Consider the following 23,602-nt stretch of genomic DNA (forward strand, 5'->3'; position numbering starts at 1 on the left):
CTTCATTACAGCACCACAAACGATGTCATTTGTAGTTGTATGGTTTACCTGCAGGTTTTTATCCAATGAATGTTAAGATGAGCATAATGTTGAACACAAAATGTCTTTCCAGTTCATTTGAATTCAACATCAACGACTATTCGCTGACAGTGGAGAGAAGTCAGTTTGGCTGTATATTTGCTTTCATGCCCCTTATGAGAAACATGGGCCATGTCTTAAAAATTAATAAGCTATTTGACCTGGGTAAAACCTCTCTTAATTAATTTCTGATTATTTTAATAATGGCTTGAGGAGTGCCATATGTCAGAGGTTTACCAGCAGACAAACAGGTCTGAGTCTGCCAGTAGCTCATCAGGGCCAGATGTGTGGCTCTGGATCTAATCTGAGAGCTTTTCAGTGTTTTTTCTGTGCGTCTGTGCTTGTTTCCATTTTTGCATGTGTTATTAAAAAGTAAATTAAGTGTTAATGCTGTTCCTTTGGATACTGCACATTTGGAGGCCAGATGAAGAAACATGGGCTTAGTTATGAATATCCAGTTGGCTAACATATTGGGGTCCTGGATTCTGTAGATGAACCCTTCAGGGCCAGTTTATCAGCCTTTATGTAAGTCAAATAGACCCAATATGAAAAAGTTGACTACAGTAAACCACAGACGCGAAGACTCTGACTCGACGATTTACAGAGGAGCTTTTAATTTGAAATACTGTAAAAGTGATAGACATTACAAACACACCCTCACATACACTCTGTTGCCACGTTATACTGGACTGGACTGTATTGTATCAGACCATTTTTTATTACACGTCATATCATGACTCATCAAGATGACACGATTCACTCTGTAATCATTTTATTGGGTTTCCAGAGGTGAAACATTTGGCTTCTAATTTTTATATATGCGTAATTATACCATGTAATATTGATGGGGGCATAGATGGAAAAGGTTCAGAGGAGTGCACTTCAGACACAAGTGTTTAAAATCACCAATTTCAGTGAAGACATGTATTAAATGTGTTATGATATAACTGTAACTGGCATCAGAACACTATTTGGGGTCATTTTAAGTTTATTATATATATATAAAAAAAACATTCAAGAAAAAAAAAAACCTGGCCAAGTGCACGTTAGGATTATGAACTAATTAATGTACAAGTTCATATATTGATTTTGAGAAGATTTGACCATAACAAGCCTATCAAAGAAACAACTAGCCAACAATGAGCCATATGAAAAATGTTGTATTTTTCAAACTGACAGAATAAATAGAAATAGGAAATACATGTAATACATTTAAAGTCCTCCTTCACTCAAAAATATGTTTTGGTCAAAGTCTAGTTGGTAAGTGTGTCAATCTATTTGCAGTTCTACAATTCAAACTGACCTGATCTGTGCCACTATGGTTCACTGTGCTAACTTGACCTGTTTAAAAATCACCTCACAATCTTGCTGCATAAAAGATAAGATAAGGGGGAAAGTTCAAGCTCCAAGTCCCGTTTCCTGTTCTCTGGAAAAATAATTTCACCATAGAAGATCTACATGTTAAAAGTAATTCTTCCCATGTCTGTCACTTGTGAATGATAATGCTAAAATAATGGCTGCACCTCCCTTTGAATAATAACAGAGACGGAAAGCTTTGACTGTGTGACTGAAAGTCTTTAAATCTACTCTTTGTTGTATTCTAACAGTAGCTTTCTTCTCATTCTCCACAGATAAGATCATTAGGAAATGCAACTGAGTGATTCCTATGAAGTAACTGAAAGTATAATTAATGCCGCAGTTTAAATTAAAGCTATGGAATACAAAAATGTATGTTTTGACTGTATGATGTGATGACCAAATCCCTCGTCATTTACTCTGGTTTATTTCTCATGCACATCTTTAAAGTACTTACACATTTAGTCCAGTAGATGGAACCAATGTAAACAAAGTTGCCGCTTATCCGAAGCAGTGGTTTCCCTTCCTTGCTCATTTGCTACCTTTTATAAAAGAGAGTCAGTTTCCCGTTGATCGTACTCAGTTTAGTTACATATATTGTACCCGATGCTGTAAAAAAGAAAAACACAGTGCAAAAAAAAAACTAAAGTGGGGGGAGTACAACAGTGAGAAAGTGGTTACAGCTCTGGTACACTGCTATGGAAATAAAGTATTGACCAACAGGTAATTATCAGGATATAGAAAAAAAAAATAGAGATAACAATTAGTTAAATTCTGTTTTGTGAGACAAGTAGACTAGCGTTAGATAAATGTATGACGCTTCTAATTTGAAATATCTTACGCTCAATGGACATTACCACAGCTCCAGAGGACAGTCGGAGTCACATCTACATCTTCTCTCTTTCTGCAGACAGTTGAGATGAAAGGAAAGATCAGCCATGGAAGCTCTGCTCTGCCCACCTGTTTCCCGAGGGGTCCGCTGGTGTGCAGCTGGCAGTGAGGGTACAGAGATCCTCACACGGGATCCGTCTATTGTGCCCTCTGAGACAGGTAAGGCTGTGGGCAGCGTGCCAAGGCTCCCGGCTGGGTAACGGATACCTGTGGGCTACTGGGAAAGTGTCACACCTCTGGATCACACACAGTCAGAGGCGCTGCGCAAAGAAAGCTCAGACAGGAGGAGAAAAGGAGTGGGAGAGTGGCTGTCCTTTCATGCTCTGTAGATCACCAGGAAAAGAGGCAATAGATGTGGCTTTAAAGTAGAGAAGAAAGAAAGTGACATGTCTTTGGAGCAGTGGTATGCTTTAGTTCACTATACACTCAGACAGACAGCCAGACAGTGAGCCTATATAGCCTGGCACCAACCAGTGGGTGGCTGCAGCTGTCCATTAGACTGTGGAGGCAATAAATACAGCTCATACATGTTTGAAACTTAACATTTTAAATGGATGAGAGTTACCCAGATTATCTTTAAGAGTCCTACAAATGTTATATAGAAGTTACTAAACTAAAGTGACATCTCTTATATATGGAATAACAGAATTAAAGGCAAATTACTGAGTTTTTCCAACCTGACCCTTGCTCATATAGTAACTGGGTTTATTATGACTGTGGGTCACCCAGGTCGTGGTAAATCTAAGTCTCTTTAATAATGTGTACAGAGGCGAAATGTCCACAACTAAAGAAGTCGAGTTGCCTCTGGATACAACTTAGATTGTGATTGTGGGTTATGTTAATTCCACATTCTCCAAGTAGCCTACATTGTAGAGATTTTTTTAAAATGAAGACTCAACTTTACAAAACAAACACAAAGTTAATCTTAAAGTAAACACGGGAACAAGCCACAGGAAGCAGCTCTTGTAGCTAACTGCATTGAGGTCTGATTTTGGTATTCATCTGCAGTGAAACCAAACATTTATTACCTATTTTCTCATACACAGCAATATTATATTTCATCAAAGGTAAATACGGGTATTACAATGACTTGTAAGTGTATTTGGCTGGAGGGCAAAATTAGCAGTTCTCAGATCCACACTGTTGAAAGCAGGCCCACATTGTAAACTTACAGTGACAACTTCTTTGACCACTTGAGGGCGGCAGACACAATTAGCTGTATTGCAGGACTTTACTGCCACAACCGTAGTGACGCCACAGTGGAGCCTGTGATGTAAGCACATGTTTACAGTGTTTTTGGATTTACTCTCACTGGCAGAAGGTGGAGACAAAACCTCCACACTGCAGGTTTGAGAGAAAATAGTCCTCTGAAAAATTGAAATTTTTATGCTTTCTCAACAGTACACTTGTGATCTATTTGCAGGCCTTTTTGACTAAGTCATGCCTGCAGCTGTTTGCTGAAAGGCACTCATCTTTTACCTCTCCTTGTGTTCTGTTTAGAAGTTCAGATTGGCAGCATTATCATTGTGGATGTTATAGGCACAGAAAATGACATTTCACTAACTTGTGAAGAAAGATCTGACTGTCATGTTGATGAAGAAGGGGTGAACTAAATATTGGTAGTATTCTTAATGTCGGGGAATTTACGCCAGAATTTCATCATCTGGGACCAAAATAGCTCCATAAGCTTTTTGTAGCCCTGCTGCTAAATTTGGTTCTGAAAATTCCTCCTAGCTTCAACCCAGCCGTGAAGCCTGGAGAGGTCGCTCATGCAGAACTGAATTACATCTTAACAAGATGATGCCTGCACTGTTGAAATAACCATTACTTCAGCCTTTAATAAACAGCGGATCTGTGCAGACGTTGTGTGTTTAGCAGGGCAGCAACCGCAGATTTATTGCAACAATATAGACAAGAGTCCTATTAAGCAGGGCTCTGTGCACCTGTCAAATTTAATCCTAAAATAATGACTCCGGCTCATTAGCTAAGACATTCAAGTTAACCCTCTACATTTCCCACTGTGAGGATCAAGTTAAATCATAAGTCAACAACTGTACACGGTTAAAAGTGTGAGAAAAGGTCGGTCTCTGGCCAGTCATGCTTTGAAAATGACACCGTCAACATTTCTGCGGGGCTACACCCTGACCCCGCTTCTACCTTCGTGATGATTTTCAGTAATGATTTTTTTCAGAGAGGGAAAAAAAAGACATCTCATGTTCCATAGTTGGACGAGCATCGCGCCGGTTGCTGACCTGTGAGGCACAGATATAATTGCTGAGCACATACTCTGAATGGGTCAGGTGCCGGGTCAGACAATGACCACAGAAGGCTTTTCCTGGTGTGGCTCCGACACCATCCCGCATGACCCCGCCATGTATCGACAGTATCCCATCACAGACCATTTTCACAGAGCCGTGCTGGGATTAGCAGCCCGGCTGTTTGTGCTGGCAAAAGGGCAGCAATTCACAGCTATATTTTCTGGGTGCTGTTGCTGACAACCACAGCGAGCCCTAGTAATTATAATATAATTGAGAATGATCTGAAACCAAATGTCCGAGCCGTGCCGCCCAGGCCAGTGTTTACAGAAAACAGCTGCTTAAATAGGCACTTAGAAGGAATTAGAATAACATTTTTTATGTCCCAGCGTGTGAGTGCGTCTCTGTCTGTGTGCAAGTGTGCATACATGCGTGGGCTGGCTATTTGGGCACCTACACAGACAATCTCTTTGTTTTGGAAGTGTTCGCTTAAGTCTTTGGGGGCAGACAGGAGCCAAGAACAACGTGGGAAATGGGCCCTTGCTTCATTTCTGCTTTCTCTCCGGGCTTTTCCTTTGCCGTCTCTCTGTCAGACGGACATTCAGCTGGCCTCCAAAACAGTACCTGCGGCGTGCAGGAGTTTGAAGAAACCGGGGGAACGAGGCTCGGACATGAGAAGAAGTTGTAATGGGAACCAAGTGGCAGCTGACAACCGGGCCTAAGCTGTCTGTCATTTCCCTCTCCTTCTCCGTCTTGCTCGTTTTTCCCACACGCATACGTCGTCAATATAAGACATGCACCCAATCAGACCTCTGCTCAGGTGGTCTCTTTGTGTAGCCGGGGGCCTGCGGCTCAGTGTGCTGAATTGTGAAGCAACCCCACTGGCAGGAGCCGGATTCACTGTGAGGTCTGGACCTGCAGTGCTGAAGTGTTGCATGACCCTCAGTGCAATTAGTTGTTTGATTTTCATATTCCAGGAAATAAAAGAGATGAGTCATGTGAATTATGATGTACTGACACAATATCCAGCACACATGTTTACTGGCTTCCCCCAAAGGCCGGATGAAACAGCTGACTAATTATATTGTATACTGTCTGACTAATGTGATTCATACATTATGCCAGAAAGTTGGAGGATTTGATTAAACAAGGAGACAGAGACGAAATGCAGTCATTACATATCTGGTCAAAGTAAGACCTGAATGTAACATCAGGTTTACGATATAAAAAAAAATAGAACGTGATCCCTGATTTCTCCCCATCTATTATCTGTAAATAAAAAGTTTTATTTTGATTAACTAACACAGTATTTACTGTATTTAAATGTATGGATTGAACATTTTCTGTCAATATTATCCAAAGACAGAGTTCAGTTTCATATTTTTTTGAGCTATTATGTAGGCTGTATGTTAATTGACTTTTAAAAAGTAACATACACGTCGTTGTAGCTGTTCTGTATGTCGAAGTTGAAGCTTTAAAGCTTGAAGGTGGAGATATACTTGTTTTTTTAAACATGCCAAAGCGTTTACGTCGTTAACGGAATTGCTCACATACTTGCCTGTAGACCTTTTTCACGGCATGCATTTGGACATAAGAGAGGAAAGCACAGCCACTCGAGTTCCTTTTAGAGTCCCAGTATGCAATGACAGTGAACCAGCATGCACGGGAGCAGCACCTCCTCTAAATGAAATGCAGCCCTCATTAATACATGTGCTTTTCCTACGGTGACGAGTCAAACGCTGCGTTCGGATTGTTCACCCGTCCACTGTATAGCACACTACGTAGTGTACAAGTGGCCAATCAGAGTGGATTTGGTTCACTATATAGTACACTGTGTAGTGGACAAGTGGGCAATTCGAACGGAGCAAAAAAAAAAAAAGAGTCTGCTGTGAAGATAAAAAAAAGGATTCCACTCGAGGGCACACCAGAGAACTAATAGATCTACCTAATTTGTATGATGTAAACAACAAACAAAACACAAAACACTCCATCTTGCGCAGATGTAACAATGTCGAACTTCTTTCCATTTATTTGTGCAGCTTTCTCAGCAACTTCTAAAACGGGTCTGATCTCAGGTCAGCTATTCCGACAGGCATATTTTTCATGGTGGAGCAGCAACTTCTGACATATCGTACAAATACAGGTAGTTGCGAACTTTGTGTATGAACGTATACTTACAATTTCTGCCATTGTTGTTGCTGCTTTTGTACCACTTACTGCCCCCACACTGCCCCCTACTGTGCATGCACATATTGCACCTTGTGAACACTCGTGTTCATTTCTGCAGACGTGTCCAACCTGTGCTCCAAGCAGAAGCAGGGGTACACGAGGCTGCCATCGTGTGCATGTAAACACGTTGTTAAAAGCAGGTATATCTCCGGCCTCAAACCTCGTTCTCTTAACTGCACTGATGCTGCTGTACTTTCCGTCTCCGTGGGGCAGAATAACAGCAATGAAGTAAACTACCATAAAAACAGAAGTTGGAGGACAAGTGTGAAAAATGTGCTCGGCCATTTATTTTCTCATTCCCCGTCTGTGAAACTTAAACCGTAGATGTTTTGTCCTCTATTCCCCTAAATAACACCGTTCAATTCGTCTGCGGTGGTAAATTTACTGAAACAATAGACACCCTCATCTCCAACATAACAGTATCCTTTTCTGCTGCTCTGTCTCTTTCTTACTAGCTGCTTGTTTACTTTCGCTGAGCTGTAATATCCATGGAAAATCTGATGTGGATACATCAGGTACTGAATCACAGGTTAATGTTGTCATCAGATTCCAGGATATCCTGGATTTACGGAGTACGGTGCCTTAATCTTATTGAACTTGAGCCAAAGTTATTCATCGCTAAGTAGTTTAAGCAAATTTCTGAATATTCATCCAGCAGCATATTTGGTTTGAGCCGTAAGCCTGGGTTTATATGTAATTAGATACTTCCCTAAAAAGAAAGGGGAAAAATTATACACTTGGGTTCTCAGACATGCTGACTGATCATTGGCAACAGTGTGAGGTGTGTTGTGTGCCCGCTGTCTACAATTTCTGACTGGCAGTTTGTGGCACGATGCCCTCAGACAGCAGGCAGTGGATCCGACATGCCCGATGGAAGGCGACGCCTGCGGCTGCGACAGGTCCGCGCTGACAGACAGACAGGTTACTGTAGCCTTAGCGAGCCTGGCATTCCCGGGACACTGAGGCCCAGCGATGGCGAGAGCTTTCCTTTCCCCCCGGAGTCTCAAGCATGAGGAGACACACGTACAAACACACACATACAGAATGCGTGCCAAATTCCACAGAGCTGTAAAGGCAATGGGGACAGATGAGAAAGGCAAGCAAGTGGCGCTAAGCTGCATGCGGAGGGACTTGAGGCATTAACAAGGTGCCACAGCAACACTTGGAGGACTTTTGGTGCTTAATGTTCTCTGAAGTACCCTTATTCACTTTCCTCAGAGTCAGCTGAGAAGATTTATACCAGCTTCATGTTCAATTTAACAGGTTGGCTTGGCAGGAGTAACAGCTATGTCACAGCACCTCGAAAGCTTACTGAGGCACACGCTTGTTTAATGCATTGAAAAACCAAAGAGTAAAAACTAAAAATGTGTTCTTGTAGTTTTCTACAAGATCTCAAAGCCAAAATCAGTGCCTTTAAGTTTTGTCATCAGTGTGAAGCTGCCAGCGGAAAGTCACATGTTCAGTGTTTTCAGGCTCAGAGGTTTTCAGTCTTGATTCTAAGCTTGTTAATTAACAAAACACACACGACAGCGGTGTCAATCATCTCTTCTGATTATCTGTTTAGAAGGTCAATTCTTCCCGAAACAATTTCTTTAATCACATAGTGTCCGATTTAGAGATTTTGGTTTAAGTGGATAAAAAAAGCAGCTTTTTCTAAATCTGTTCGCTGCCTCTTTAACGTAAAAACAGACTGTCCGGTGTCCCGTGAAGGGCATTTTCTCTCTCCCTCATATCTGGCAAATTCCTGCCCTCTCTTTGAACACATGTGACAAGTAGCTCTTTGACTGTCGGGGCCAAATATCACTGATCAAACAGCTATGTTTGGTGTCAGCTAAAGGGAGACAACTAGGTTACTCATATAGGGGGGCGCTGACCTGCTCCGAGTATGTTTAGCTAGGAAACCAACACATGTACTGTACATACCGTGGCCCTGCTTTGCACTTGGAAAGTCATACTTGTATGCTTGTGCGTTCATGCAAATAAACTGCAGAGCAAGAAGGCCCTCGCTGTCTCTGGAAAGGACGAGAAGCACGAAAAAAAAAGAAGTGCCACTCAGCATCCAGGCCGTCATCGCATTCAAACAAAAGATCTACAGCTAAAACACTGTCTTTAGCTGCTGCCTCAACCTCGTATTTGTCTACCCACACAGAAAACCATGTGAGATCTGTTGAGCAAACAACTGACAGATGCTATTTAAGCTCGTAGAGTCCCTAAAAATACATTTGCGCCCCGGGGCAGTGATTTTGCAACTCCCCTGATGGGAGCTTTGGAGCAAGTGATCCCGCTGAATGTGTCCATCAATAAAAGTAACATTTGTAACATGAGGATGTAGCTTAGTGCACCGCCAGCCCCAGTGAATGTAAACTATTCATGTCTCCAAGCATTATCTGTCGCTTGCTCTGGCTTTGCGGGGTGTCCGCGCTGCTCTCAGGGTGCCAGGCCCGGGTCAAAGTTCAACAAGAGACTCCCGGAGTCTTTCCGCTTTTCAGAGACACTGGACTCTTCATGATGAGTGGCATGAACAGGTAGGCTTTGAATTTCAAGGAGCTATTAAGAACGATAATTTAACCCCGAGGTGGAAAGGAAATGATTTCAACCCCCGCCTCAGTCCTCAGGTAAAGACAACCCCGCCACCTCCCACCCCTCTCCTCCTCCTCCTCTTGCTCTCTCCTGGGGAAATAAACATTTACATTCTTGTGCTCGCTGTGTTAATAGAGATTAAGATGAATTCAAGCCTGCGTGTCAGGCAGCAATTCAGGTAGCTCATAACATACATACCTGTCCTATTTTTTTGGCTTTCAAAGGCCATCTCCCCCGGCCCTTTGAGCTTGGCTGAGGACGGATGACATTCTCGAAGAACGTTGTTATTACGGTGGCCCTGGACAGCTTCAAAAGCGACAAGCAAGTTATAATGCCCCACCACTGTGGGCTGAGCTTCAAAGAACTTAATGTCTCTTAGTTTAATGAAGGTATGCGATGAAACGGAAGAGGAGCTTCTGGCCTCAGCCATCAATTGTAAAACAGAATTCCTTCCTCGTTGAAGTGGAACATTTAGTGTTGCTTTTTGAGTCAGTAAATACATTTCAAAATACAAGAGTTGCCAAGCTGTCTGATAAATTCCAGAGCCAGTTGTTAAACGTATCTGTCAGGGTCAATATTTGACCCTAATGTTGACCCACATTTTGGAGGTGTGGAGTTCATGTCCCAGGATATACGAGACCTTCATGAAATTGCACAAAAAATATGATCCACTTTAAATCATTTTCATTGGATGGTGAAAAGGAATGACATGGGTCTCATTGAGGTAAATCAGAAACAACAGCGGATTTCACATCATCTGCCAGCAAACGCCAAAAGTATGAATGTCTCATTCCATCCAGTTGATCTCAGTTCATAAGCAGTCAGAGTCTGATTCAGATAAAACTCCCCTTGACCTTAAATGGCACATGGTTGGCAACGCCGCACCCTTCAACTTGAAAGACTAATGCATTTCATACTTGTGACTAAATCTAAAGCTGTGAAAAGTAGGCACAATCCTCAACTTGGTGCGCAGCCGACAACACATGGTCCACGTTCCGGCTGAAGCCCGGGAACCTGTGGTCCACATGATGAAAGGGAGTCGGGTGTACGGGAGACAAAGGGACTTTTCTTGTGTTGTTTTATCTTCAGGATGATTCTGCAAGTCATTACTAAAGCAGTAACTATCTAGCCCTCATGTAAGAACCTGTGGTTGCTCTTATGGGTTCAAAGTTGTCCATGAACTGAGATCAACATTAGCTGAGCCAAAGATTGAATATGCACATACCACATGAACTGAAATTGGCCTGAGGGAAGAACCTTCCAAAGAACCTGAGGTTAAACTGAACTTTTCAGAGCATTGAATTAAGAATTAGGGTTTCTTTCACTGTTTGTAGTTTCAAGCTTTTCCAGACTAATTTTGTCAAAATCTTTAAGAATTATTATACAGTAGCTTGATGTCCTGTTTACATCAGTCCTGATCAAACTGGTCTGTGGTTTGTAAGATCCAGTTTACAGTCACAGACTAGTCAGTCAGGGCTACAAGTGTAAAAAGAGTTGTGAATGCAGCCATCCATTAAGATGAAAGTCAGCGCTGACACGCACCCAGAAAAACCACCGAGCATCACTAACTCTGGATGCCTCTGCACTGAGCAGCACATCAGCGCGTAATGCCCCGGAGTATGTTTCTTTAAGAATGTAAGGTGGGTGAGACCCTTTTCCTGACGCACGCCTGGTATGCAAACATAAATTTAGCAGCAACGTGTTTGCCGGGGGAACAAAATATCTGGAAGCGGCCGTGGAGTGTCATGTCGTCTCCGTCCTTTCTTGGCTGACTTTTACCTTTTCCTCTCTGTGGAAACAGGAGCCGTAGCGCGGAGAGGAGAGCGGACGTCTTTCTGCCTGAGGGACTGGACGGACCGGGACGGACCGGGACAGGCGCGCAGAGAGCGGGCACCCCATAGTCTCTGAGCAGTTTGCTGATAGTCTGCGTCCGAGATGACTGGGACCTGGTTGTGGACGACAGGATTGCTTCTCTTCGCTGTCTTTGTGAAGGTAAATTCTTTTAACGCTCACAGGTTGCGATCCAGTCATTGAAGAATGGAGAAAGCAGACGTCACTGCTGTGTGAGCGCATTTATTCAATTTAATAAGAACGAAAGGAGACACCTGTTGCTCCGAGGTTGACCTGCTCTGTAAAGATAGGAAGAAAATCAGATGGCTTCAGATATATAAATTACGTTTTCATTAGATCCATTTCTAACTTATTACAATGATTGCTCTGAGGTAGAGATTTGTACATGGCCCTTAAGGGCCATACCATATTTTGTTTTTAAAAAATCACGAAAATAAACATGAGAATGATTTTTCAGATTTTTATTTATAAATTTCTTTATAACTATTTTTGCATTGGATTAGTTCAGTACTCTTCAGCATCCTCCAGTGATGCCGGAGGTCCAAGACTGGGAATGAGGTGAGGGAAGAGTCTAAAGGACTATTAATTACAGAAAAAAAAATCTGGATCATTAACATGTGATTTGACATTTACATGAATTTGCTGTGTGTTTAAATTCTCCTGAATCACAAGAGGCTGACACCCACAGGCCTGAAATTTCATAGAGAGCAGCGTCATCCTCTGAAAGGTCACAGCTTATCAGTGCTGCCTTGAACAAACTTCTAAAATCAGCTCACTCAGTTTACACTCATCACTACTGAATTACCTCTTCCCTTTTATGTACCGAAGACCCTTCATGAGCATGCATGAGTGTTGGGAGCCAGATTGTGTAAAAGCTGCTTCGTGAAGAGCGGTGCAGGAGTTTGGAGTGGAACACAAAGCAGTTGTTTGGCGTGCAGACAGAGTTTAGGGCTCGAACAGAGGGGTGGGGTGCCACTGTCAGCATGTGTAAATGACCACGACAGGTGCTAATAGCACTTCAAGGTGATTTGGGGTTTAGACACCCTGGCTGCTGCGTAGCCCAGTTGAGCACGTCCACACTGTAATCAGTGGATGTCCGTGACAGAGGAGCACTCGAGGCTTTGCTGCTCTTTCCAGGCCACTGTCCAGCACCGGCCTGATTATGTTACAGTTTAAATGTTTGAGAGAAAATGGGGATGTTTGCACACACAGGCGCTTTGTATGAGTAGAAACATCAGTGTGAGGCTGTAGAGGGTTTTGCACTGAACCTTTCGTGAAGCTAAAGCCCTTAAAATCTGGACAAATGAAATGATCCCTGTCAAATAATACATTTAGAATAATTCACATGTCTGTTTCAGGTGTTTGGAACACGATATTAGTAATTTTGTGTTCTTTACAGCATTCTAAATGTCCAAAAAGGTGATTCATCCTCATTCTGACTACATTACAAGTGTTGTGGTTTGATTATTTTTTGTCTGTCAAATAGCGAGACTGAAAAATTACTCGGTTGATTTTTTACTTTTTTCAAATGGTCGGCAGATGACAAGCGTTCCCATCTGTGCAAGGCGCGAGTGTGCAGCATGACTGGACATTTATCTGTTCACACACACCAAACTGACCCAGCGCTTTGCTGCGGGGGGTCAGGGATCAACAAGTGCTGCCTCCGAGGGTCCCTGTTTTGTGGTGGCCTTTTCTTTTCATCCGTGCTCTCGGGTCACAGAATGTGCTTTACTATCTGGCAAAAGAATGAGACTCTATATTTGTGTGTATGGCTGCTGGAAGTTGTACTGGTGTGATTTGTGTGTGTGGGGGCCAAATGGCCTGTGGCTCCAACCCCTAAATGGAATAGGCCTTCCTTTGTGGGTGACATAATGGCATACCTCGAGTGATTTCTTGGAGGGTCTACTTGCTCTCACTCTATTCCCCTGATTTGTGCAGAAAAGTGGAACCTTCCCGAAACACTTTTTTCCAGTTTATGCTGGATGGGGATTTGAAGGCAGCAGAGTGTGCAGGCAGCTGTGCCCTTAAAAGACACACTGGCATCTCTCTGAGCACCAACGTTAGGGCCTGTAAATAGTGATTTGGCACCTGCCGGGGCTGAGGAGCAAAGCAAGTCCTTTTTGTTTGCTTTAAATTCTGTTCTTTTTGGCACTTGTCTCTCTTAATTTTAAATCCACTTACTAACGCTATGATGCAAATAAACTAATCAGAGTTTTATGGTGAAGTTGTGTGGGTATGTTTTGTGCAAAAGAAGATATCCATCTGGAGTAGACGTAGAACTGCATTCTTCTATGCGTTATAAGACCCATCCTGTAATCATACATGAGCCCATGACTGCTTTGAGTCAGGTTGCAGCGGCGATAGTAAAGCCATCGTGTATGTTCACCAGAGGGAACCTTTGTTAAAGGTAACCTGTCAGCAGGCAAGCGGTTCTTGTACGTACTATAATTCTGGCAGTTCAACTTCTCACCCCTGCACAGATTTCAAAACCCAAACTCACGGCTGATACTGTTCTATAGATTCTCTATTATGTTTTTTATTTTTTTAATTTTTTAATTTAATTAAAAAATTTTTTAACTCCAATTGCAGCTAGTTCTAGCATTAAAAAAATGCCTTGTCATGTAGTACCAAATTTTCGATTCCTGGGCTACATCTACACCAATTTTTGTTTTGAAACGCATCACTTTTGCTTCGTAAATCTCCTCAATGCCAGAGAGCCATAGCAGTACATAGTCTTCACTCGGGCGACCCACCCACTTCCTTAAAATCCCTTGGTTTAAACTTATGTAACTTAAGTTTCCTGTCAAAACTTATGTAACTTAAGTTTTCTGTCACCTGTTGGTGTTGGGTGCGCTGCAGTAATAGGAGGGTTATCTGTGTGCAGCCGGAAAGGTTGTATCTACTGATGTAAGGCATTTACGGTACATCTGTAAATGGTTGCGTCAAGCGGTAGCTTCCATATGAGGCGTTCAGGGAACTAGGGTTTCACTCTCCCCCTCTAAAATGCATGAAAATTAAGGATTTGTACCATATTGTGTAATTTAATTTTCTTTTTCTTAAAATGGATTTGTATAATATTGGAATTGAAAAAAGAACCGGTATCGACACCAGTAGAAAATCTTCGAACAAGACACAGCCCTATATAGGAATTTGTATTTAATATAGAATGGTGACATTTAACAATTATATTTAATGAGGTTGGTGCCCACTTTAAAACTTGGTCTAATTCTTTATTACAACACAGATTGAGGTGAATAAATGAGATTAGTCCCCTTAGTATTGGTGCAAATAAAACACAGACAAACAATCACTGTGTGACAGTGACATCTCTATTTAGTCAGATAATATTTCTCCCGTTTTGGGAGTTGCTGGTGAATCATGTGGTGTATGGCTTCAACATTTGATGGATATAAATCTGACTTCATCACAGTGTAGAGCTGCCACACTCGCTTCACCACATGCCTTTCCTCTCCGCTGGAATTCACAAGGAAATCGGCCACAAAAGCAACAGATTTTGATGTTTATTCAAGGAAATGGTCCCTCTCCGAGTCTTAATGCAGCGTGTATTGAAGTCCTCAGGATTGGGAAGCTTTGGGGTCTAATGGAAGGATTAAGTGGGGTCACGGTGTGCAAATGGTCCCAAGTGAGCATCCGTCAACAACAACATGTCTTGTTCCCTGAAACGCGCTCCTCGGCTCGATCGTCTGATCATAAGGACCACAAACCATCCAATTAGCTTTCATGAGGGCCTTTGTTGTGGACTGGAGTGGAACGGGAAGTGAATTAATTTTGAGAGGGATTGGTCCCTCTTGAGGAGGAAAGGAAAAGGCTTCAGAGAACATCTGGCCAGTGATGGATGGACGCAGCAAGTTTTTGGAGTGCGTTAACAAGACCGAGTGTTTTCAGTTACGCTGCAAAAGCCTTCATACTCATCTCATTGTTCCCATATGGACTTAATCTGTGGAGTGAGACTGAGGGTTGTTTAGTGTGGAAGTGTGTGTGTGCCTGTGTGCACTGTTACTTACAGTTCAAGGACAAAATTCACTGGTAACCAAGTTTGCATAAATTGTTGATGTACCCACAATATGTTTTACTTTTCATGCGGCGCTCTTTGTGTTCCTGGCACAGTAGCAGTGTTTCCCAAGTGTCCTACTCAAGTGTGCCAGCATGCTGCTCTTCTGACCCTGGAAATCCAGAGAACAGGCGTGCATCCCTGTAAAGCTGGGCCAAAAGGAAGTAGCTTCACAGCATTCTCAATGGGCCAATGACGGAAAACAGAACAGGAGATGGCAGCTTCTATTGGATTTTGAATCTCAAAGAAAGTTCCGTTTCAACAGTATTTGCAATAAACCAATTGCAAAGCTTTGGTGAAGCACTCATCTCCAATTTGTATTTTTTTTCTTTTAGCGTATTGTGAATCCTGATACTGAAGAAAAAAAGAATGACACCCATTTTCCCCTTTCTTAAGCACGCCCGGTGATGACACTTGTTCCGATTGAACAGTGTAAAAAGCGCTTTTGTTGTTCACTGTGGAACCTCAGTATCCTTTAAATTACCATTGGGCAACTATTTTACCTTAAAATAGCAACAGCTGGCACATTGACTTATGATAAGTAGAATGGTGATGCTTTCATTTCCACACTGTGCTCTAAACACCTGTTCTTGCACTATGTAACTTGTGATGACCGGGTACGATATCCCACATAGAGCGGCTTTACGCCACTACATTACAAACCACCAGCCACTCTGTCATTTGCCGTCTGGCTGTGTTGGCCAGCCGCCACCCAGGTTTGCCTCACTTTGTGTGAGGGGAATTTAAGTGGTTAATTTAGTTGACTAGCTTTTCTTTTTGCTGGTATTCCATGTATTCTGACTTGATGCTAGTGCACAATGGGATTGCTGGTTTGTTTTGAAATTATGATTCTATTTTGTTAGTTATGTCCAATAACTCCAGTATTTGTGTAAATATCACTTGTGGCCAAAGAGGCTGCTGTTGCTTCTTCTCTGCGAAAGTGTGTTAATGTTGCTTTAAAGGAATAGTTGGACATTTTGGGGGAAATCTCTCCTTGGTGTCTTGCTGAGAGTTGTATCATAAGATCAACAGCACTCTCATGTCTTTAGACTGCATATGAAGCTGTGGCCAGTGCACTGTTATCTTAGCTTAGCATAAAGACTGGAAACAGGGGGGATACAGCTCGCTATGTTCTGTGCCAGCCAGAACCTCTAAAGCTCATTTGTTTAAGCTGTAGAAAAAACACAGGTTGTGGTGTGTGCTAAAGCTAAGCTCACCGTCCCCTACCTCTTGATTCATATTTAGAATAGAAATGAGAGGGGTACCAATCTTCCCCTGGGCAAGAATGTGAATGAGCAATGTCAAAGTATTGCTTTAACATAAGAAGCAGATGAACAAACCAGTCTTTGTGAAAAAGATGTGGATGGGACAGCATAGCTTTTGCTGTTTCCTCCAAAACCTTGTAGAACCTGATAGTGTTGTTTACCTTTTGATCACTTATGCTGAGTTCTATTAACATGCTGTGACTGAGTGCCCAAAGTGGCCTGTGCCAGTAAATGCCATAACTCCCTGGAATCATGTTGCAGTGTGGTGCCAGCGTGTACATAAGAGGACAAGTTGTTCAGGCTGCAGTGACAGAAAGCATAATGAGTTTTTGTGGTTTCATGTGGTTCATTGGAAATATGTGTTATTGTGCCACACACACTGCAAAGCTCTGATTAGAAATGATGCCGCTGTCACGCATTGATAAAGGGCTGCCAGTAGATGGCAACGTTACAGCAGAGGGACCTTTTTGGATCCACTTCAGCAGTGATAGCCTCTGGAGCTCCCACGCCCATCCTGGATAGTCGGCTCTATTGTGATTTTGCAGGTGGCTGCCCTCTGTCCCTGCTCTGTTTCCTGTGGAGCCCCTTGTGAATGTATTTGTTCCTTCATCATTGAGCTTTATTTGTCATTCCTGAGCTTGAAAGCCGAGCATCTGGCATTCTGTTCCTCTAACGAAACATCTTGTGCTCCATCTGCAGCGAGCCCACGTCCCCTCCATCAGCGTGATTGAGTGTTGTTGTTTTATCCTGTTGTGTGTTCCTGGACGCCAGCTCAAACTTCTTTTTGCAGCAGCCGGGGCCCTCCGTGCATCATCTGGCCTGCACATTTTTCACACACAGCTGATCTCAAAAGCCGCAGACCCTCGCAGCCGAGCAGCTCGGTCTTGGCTCGAGCACATGCATGCAGCTCTGTTTGTTCTGTTCTGCCCCGGCCTTGACCCCAGCCCCATCCCGGGGTGGGATTGCAGCAGGAGTGCCGGGGAGTGGTGCTAACGAGAGGGGAGAAGGAGCACTCTGGCCCCTCTCATGATGCCTAATTAGAGGGGAGGTGCAGGTCGGAGGTGTGAGTGTGTGTTTGTCTGTTGAATGAGTATTGGGGAGCACTGTCAGGAGAGAGAAGCCAGATTGGACACTACAGAGTAGGAAGAGGGGATGATTGAGGCAAAAAGGTCAAGAATGGCAGAAGAAAGAGGAACAGGACAATAGACTGTTAAGTTTTAATTTGGTAAAAAAAAAATAATGTGCCACACAGGTCAATGCTAAGAACTACACCAGATGTAGCAATAAATAAAATTAAAAAAAAATTGAATAACATCTTTGTCAATGACCAGGGTAAAATAAAATGCAGTAAAATATAACAGAACTGTCACAGACTTGGAGACTTAATGGTGTAAGGTGAGTGCCACAAAGGAGTGGGATATTAATGGAGTGATGCTGATGTAGATTTAGGTGATAGTGAGAGGAGAAAGAGACACACACAGACACACAGATGTCTGAAGAAATGGAAAAAAAGAGCAATATTGATGGAGTGAGAAGGGAAGAGTTGCATGAAGCATGCACGGAGAGCAAAAGGCCAAGCAGGAGGGATGTAGAACAAAGCCACGAGCATGAAGTGGGAAAGTAAAACATAAATATTCAAGTGTGGCTTCTTGGACAAAATGGAGATGCAGTGATTCCAAATCCACTGACTGGTTGACAGGCATGAAAAACAAATACGAGACCGGTTATTTTGCTCGCTGACCTCACTCCTTTGGGTGGGAGGGGGGGGGGGGTAGAGGAGATTGTGTACGAGTGTGAGAAAAGTCAGGGTTAAGGGAGAAAAGAACGGACGGACAACTAAATGCAGTGGAAACCTGATTGACTGAGGGTCTGCTGTGCTGCTGCCTGACAGGGTCTCCACGGCTTGCTGTGCTGGATGTTTGCGAGGCTAATGATGCTTCCTGGGGTTCTCACATCTGTTTCCCCCCGTGGCCACATGTGCTTTGAGTAAACGCTGGGCGGCCAGAACTAAACACTGGAGACCCCGTTACAAATGATATGCTATTAGGATTACAATGCATACGTCCACAGAAGCAGATTGATGAGCATGTAATCATGCAAAGTAGTAGGTGTGGGAGTCTTTGTGTAAATGTACATACCTTTGTGTCCCATGTAGCTCTTTCCTAGGCATAAACATTAGATAACAAAATATATTATTAAAAAAAGTTATTACAGAGAGTTTTATATTATTTACAGCTGGCATTTATCCACAGGTTTGCGCTCTTGCAAGAAGTGATGCATGTACATTCTGCATGTGCACATGGAAAACAAAAGGCAACTGTTAACTCATTACTGTGTGGGTCTGTAACAATTATTACATAATCGCCTGATCGCAAATATGTAAGCTGTCTGCAATTATTTTGAAAAATTGTTAGAATTGTTTCCATTCATCTGCAGGATGAAACAGAAACAGAAATGTCATCTCGCCGTCACTGTTTCCACGTTGTTTTCCAGTGTATGAAGTTTGGCTGGTGCTCTTTTTATGACATCATCTCGCTGCACCCCCTTCTGCTATGGTTTCATGGTACGAGTGGAGAATTAGCGCCACCAACTGTTTTCACTTCTAATGTTTTGATGAGCATCTGTTAACTTGGTGGATCTGACTCAATCCGATTGAGAACCCAAGAAACCTACATCCCGCCCACCTTTAGCGGAAACCTGACTGCACCACAGGCCTGTCAATCAAACAGACACCCTGCCAAAAAGACAGCTTTTTGAGGACGAGCTGTTTCCCTTTGCTTCCACTCTTTATGCTAAGCTAACCTTATCGACTGCTTGATTAGCAGACAGGTATTAAAGGACTGGTTTGTTAATACTGATGCATTAACCTTTGAGCAGCAGAATGTTAGAGTGCACTGATGTGGAGCTAATTTGAACAAAATATTTTCATCTATTTTGAAGTATTATATCTTAAAGTGAATAATGGGATTTGCAAAAAACCTTTGTTACAAAGTTACTGTAGCAAACGTAGTGCACTAAAAGTACAGTATTTACCCTCCAATGTAGTGAAGTAGAAGTATGAATTAGTGTAAAAGGGAATCACCTCAGTAAGGCACTTGTGTACAGTACTTGAATCATTGTGCTTGGCATCAAAGGTGTGTGTGTGTGTGTGTGCGCCTGCAGTCTTGTGACTTCAGTGTGTGGTGTGACCACAGGAGCCAAAGGTCCATCTAAATTCCTCATTCCCAGATTGTTGCAGGGATTACCAAGGCCACAGAGCCCTCTGTGAAATGCATTTACAGACACACACACACACACACACACACACACACACACACACACACACACACACACACACACACGCTGTGGTGAGCAGTGACACAGCACAGATCGAAGCACAGACTTACTGGCCCCTTATAAAGATATAAAGAGGCCCGGGTGTCCCCTTTGAGGAAACCCCCGCCTGGGAAATCTGTGTGGTCTTGGAGCACGAGTGTATTTTAAGTGTTTATGTGTTATTTATAAGAGTGTGAGAGGCCTCGGGAGATCTGTAGTAGTTCAGGCAAAAAACAAAAATCACAAAGTTCAGTGACAATGACTTGCACACAAAAACATGCATTATTGAGTTTAAGTTGCACATGTGTTGTTCAGGAAAATCTGTTTTCAACCAAACAGAGAACATTTCAGGTACGAGGGGTGGTAGTATCTCGTCTCTAGAAGCAGGTCTGAACTAACCGTGAACTCGACTGCCAACTGTGACTCACCTTTACTTAATTTTTTTCATATTTTCAGAAAAGCCTGTACAGTCTTGTTGTTTGTATGTTTTGCAGTGATTGATGTTTGACCTCTGAAAATGATTACCCCTATGACAAAAATGCGCCCGCAGGTCTTTGTTATTCTCAGTTATCAGCTCGCTGACGGCCTTTGTCTCGCCTTGGTGTTGCGCTTGAAGTGCCACAGGGGAATTCAGTCCCCAGCATGCAGTGACATCATCCACGGTGGGGGCGGGTGGGGGGGCTTGTACCACGCGCAAAAAAAATGCAGTCTCACATGTATCCTGCTTGTTTGAATCTGTCGTCCTGCGGTCCGAATCCTCTCAGCACCCCCTCCCCCTCCTCCTGCTTCCCTGATGACAGGTATGCAGCCTGAAAAGTATTTGACAACCGTGACCTGGAAAAGTGCACATTTGACATTGAGCATGTCACTCACCCCCCTCCCCTCCCCCACCAACCCCCGCCCCACCCACGCTCCTCCTTCACCTTAACGGGGCAGATTGCTCTCTTAAATGAAGTCTTTTGTGTTATCGGTACAGTTTCTTCTCTCATCTCGACATGATTTGCTTCATAGCTGGAATAGTTGGGATTGTGGTGACCAGGTGGCCTGTGAAGCCACCTCGATGGTATGACAGATACCAGAGTTAGCTCGGTCTGGAAAAATCTAACTGCGAGTTTAGATCATTTAAGCTCTCGGTGAAGTACTTCTCTCTTCATGTTCCTGACAAGCTCTCTCAGCACACTCTGCATCTGTAAATCATCTTTCAAAGTATGATACACTAAAGGGCTTGTTGAAATGAACAGATAAATAAATTGTCACTCAAAAGAAGTAAACAATATTTTTTAGTGGTTGGACCACTGCTGTAAAATAAATGGATGAATAAATAGAACTGGCAGAGGCCTGAGGATGTAAAACTATCCAGGAGTTCACAAAAAAAAAAAAGAACATCTGAAGTAATTCCAGAAGAAAAGATTTAAATTTCAGCAGCAGAACATTATTTTTCATGTTCCTCTTGTTGAGTCCAACCACCAGTTTAAAATGGAAGTATATTAATCAATATATTAATCTTTATAAAGCAGAGAAAAGCAGCAAATCCTCACATTTAACAACCTGTAACCGGTGATTAACAGAAATTTTACTCAATAATCGACTTAAAAAAAACAACATAAATTGTCAATCAATCAAAATTGCTGATTGATAAGCCATTTTTTGACCGGATGAATAATTGTTTGATCATTAGAATTTAACTATTGATGATGTAGCACCTCTCAGCGTTCCAGAGTCACTCCTCAGTGAACTAAGTTCCTTTATTTTCTCACTTCCGTTTCCTTTCTTTATCAATTTATTCCTTATAACGTGATTTGGTTTCAAGTTCAAGGTCATTTGAGGGCTACATTTTATGGATTAACCCTCTAGATGACAATATTTTGGTCTAAATGAATAGTTTCAACTCAGGAGGAAGATCAGTGAATAATAATTCTTACAACTGACCTCAAGAAATAACCTCATTTCTTTTGAAAGAGCTGCTAACATTTTAAGTGACTGCGGGGATACGTCCGTCTGTTCATCTGTCACACTCAATATTTCATCTGATATTTACTCCAGGTGCACGCTACATCTTCTTACCGTCACACTTCCAAATGGATTTGGATTCCATTAAATTGCAGAACAACGTGACATAATGCCTTGAGGTGAGCTGAGGTTTACTGCGGACTTATTCAGTGAATGCTGGAGGACGATGGAATGAGGGAGAGGCTTTGATGGACACGGAGAGAAAACAGGCATGTTGTCACGAACAAAAAATGTCTGTGCTTATACACACAAAGCCAAAGAGTGAGCAAGATCCACTTGTGTGTTTGGTCTTCATCAGGGAAAGACTAAACCGGTGAAAGATGTGCGTGTCAGTGTGAGACAAGTGCATAAGCTGACGTTGACTGGCAGGAGGGCGCAGCAGGAATGTGGCTGGCGGCAGGTCCTCTGCCGTACAGGTACAAACTGCTCTCATCATCGCATGAAAAAGTAATCATTACGGGCAAATCATTACATGATCAGAGGGAATCGGGTCTGTGACAATTATGCGCAGCCCTCGGACAGGTGGAGGTCTTAGTATAAGGGAATGAAGGAGACAATGACAGGTCATAAACGGAGAGAATAAATGTACGACGAACGCAGGATGATGACGATGTTTAGTTTCCTTTGACAAGAGGTTAGCTGGTGGCTTTGGAGGACACACCCAGAAACATTGATCCACTTTATATCAGAGGGATACAAGGTATAACCGGAAGAGATTTTAATGGGTGTTAACTCGTACTGACGACCCTGAAACGACGCTGTGCCGCATATTTATTGTGATTGTCAGCATAGTCGTCGTAAAGGAACTTCTTTTTGTTGAGGTTTGAATGGAGATGACTCAATTGCTTGCCCTTCTAAAAATAAGTAACTGTTTAGATATCTTTTTGATAAAGTGCAGAGCTCTCTATACTCCCTTTTCTTAATGTTATTACAGAATTCAGACATCAAATTATAGATATCTTTTGTAAATTTATCGTCACCATTACAGTTGCAGTGGGGAAAAAGGAAGAACTGGCCAAAACAACAATCTGGAAAATTACCTGGCACCAAAAGCCAGTAGATTCAAGTCGAGTAGAGCCAGTTGCTGCGGTGGAAAAGGGCCCATGTGCTTTTTACTTTCAATCTTCACACAAGCTTTATTAAAAAGAGAAGAAAACTCTTACACCACACCAACTCAAACTCCAGTGAAGTCAGGAGTTTATGGCCCACTGGTCTGTGTTCCTTAGACAAACATTCCCTGTACATCTATTAACCTTTATAATGATCAATACAGCACAGTGGCGTACTGACAATGTGTGCAAATTATCACAGATTTGACTGAGGTCACAACTTCTATAAATGCTTCGACACTGTAAATAGCTTGCGTATGAAGTTGACATTTCTCTACATTTTTTGCATTTGAGTCTTTAACTGCTAAATGGCTCAACACTCTGAACAAATAGGCTTTGACTCAAAATTTTTCACAATAAAACCTAAATTATAGCTGGAATACATCTGTAAAAGTGAACAAACTATTTTTTCCGTAGCAAACTTGTTAATCAGAAGCCAACTGCGCTACGGTTGGATGATCAATCAGCTCAGCATTTTGTCTGAGCGCATTATAGTTCCACCTAAATGTAACTGGCGATGAGCCTTTTCGCTCAACACGTCTGGAATTTATTGTCTTTGCCCAAAGCTAACAGAAATGCCACTCACTCACC

At 42.6% G+C, this 23,602-nt stretch overlaps 1 protein-coding gene across 1 annotated transcript in view; it reads left to right on the forward strand.

Moving 5' to 3' along the window:
• The first annotated feature begins 11,137 nt into the window (after window positions 1–11,137).
• Window positions 11,138–23,602, forward strand: part of LOC138210907 (ADAMTS-like protein 1) — a 93,121-nt gene continuing 80,656 nt past the window's right edge. Inside the window, exon 1 of the mRNA XM_069170291.1 lies at window positions 11,138–11,381. Within this exon, the coding sequence (XP_069026392.1) occupies window positions 11,325–11,381 (57 nt within the window). The 5' untranslated portion in view covers window positions 11,138–11,324. The remainder of the gene's footprint in view (window positions 11,382–23,602) is intronic.

Source organism: Embiotoca jacksoni, unplaced genomic scaffold, assembly GCF_022577435.1.
Source record: "Embiotoca jacksoni isolate LCO1_2020_lvr unplaced genomic scaffold, fEmbJac1.0.p SCAF_49, whole genome shotgun sequence".
In the NCBI taxonomy this organism is placed as follows: domain Eukaryota; kingdom Metazoa; phylum Chordata; class Actinopteri; family Embiotocidae; genus Embiotoca; species Embiotoca jacksoni.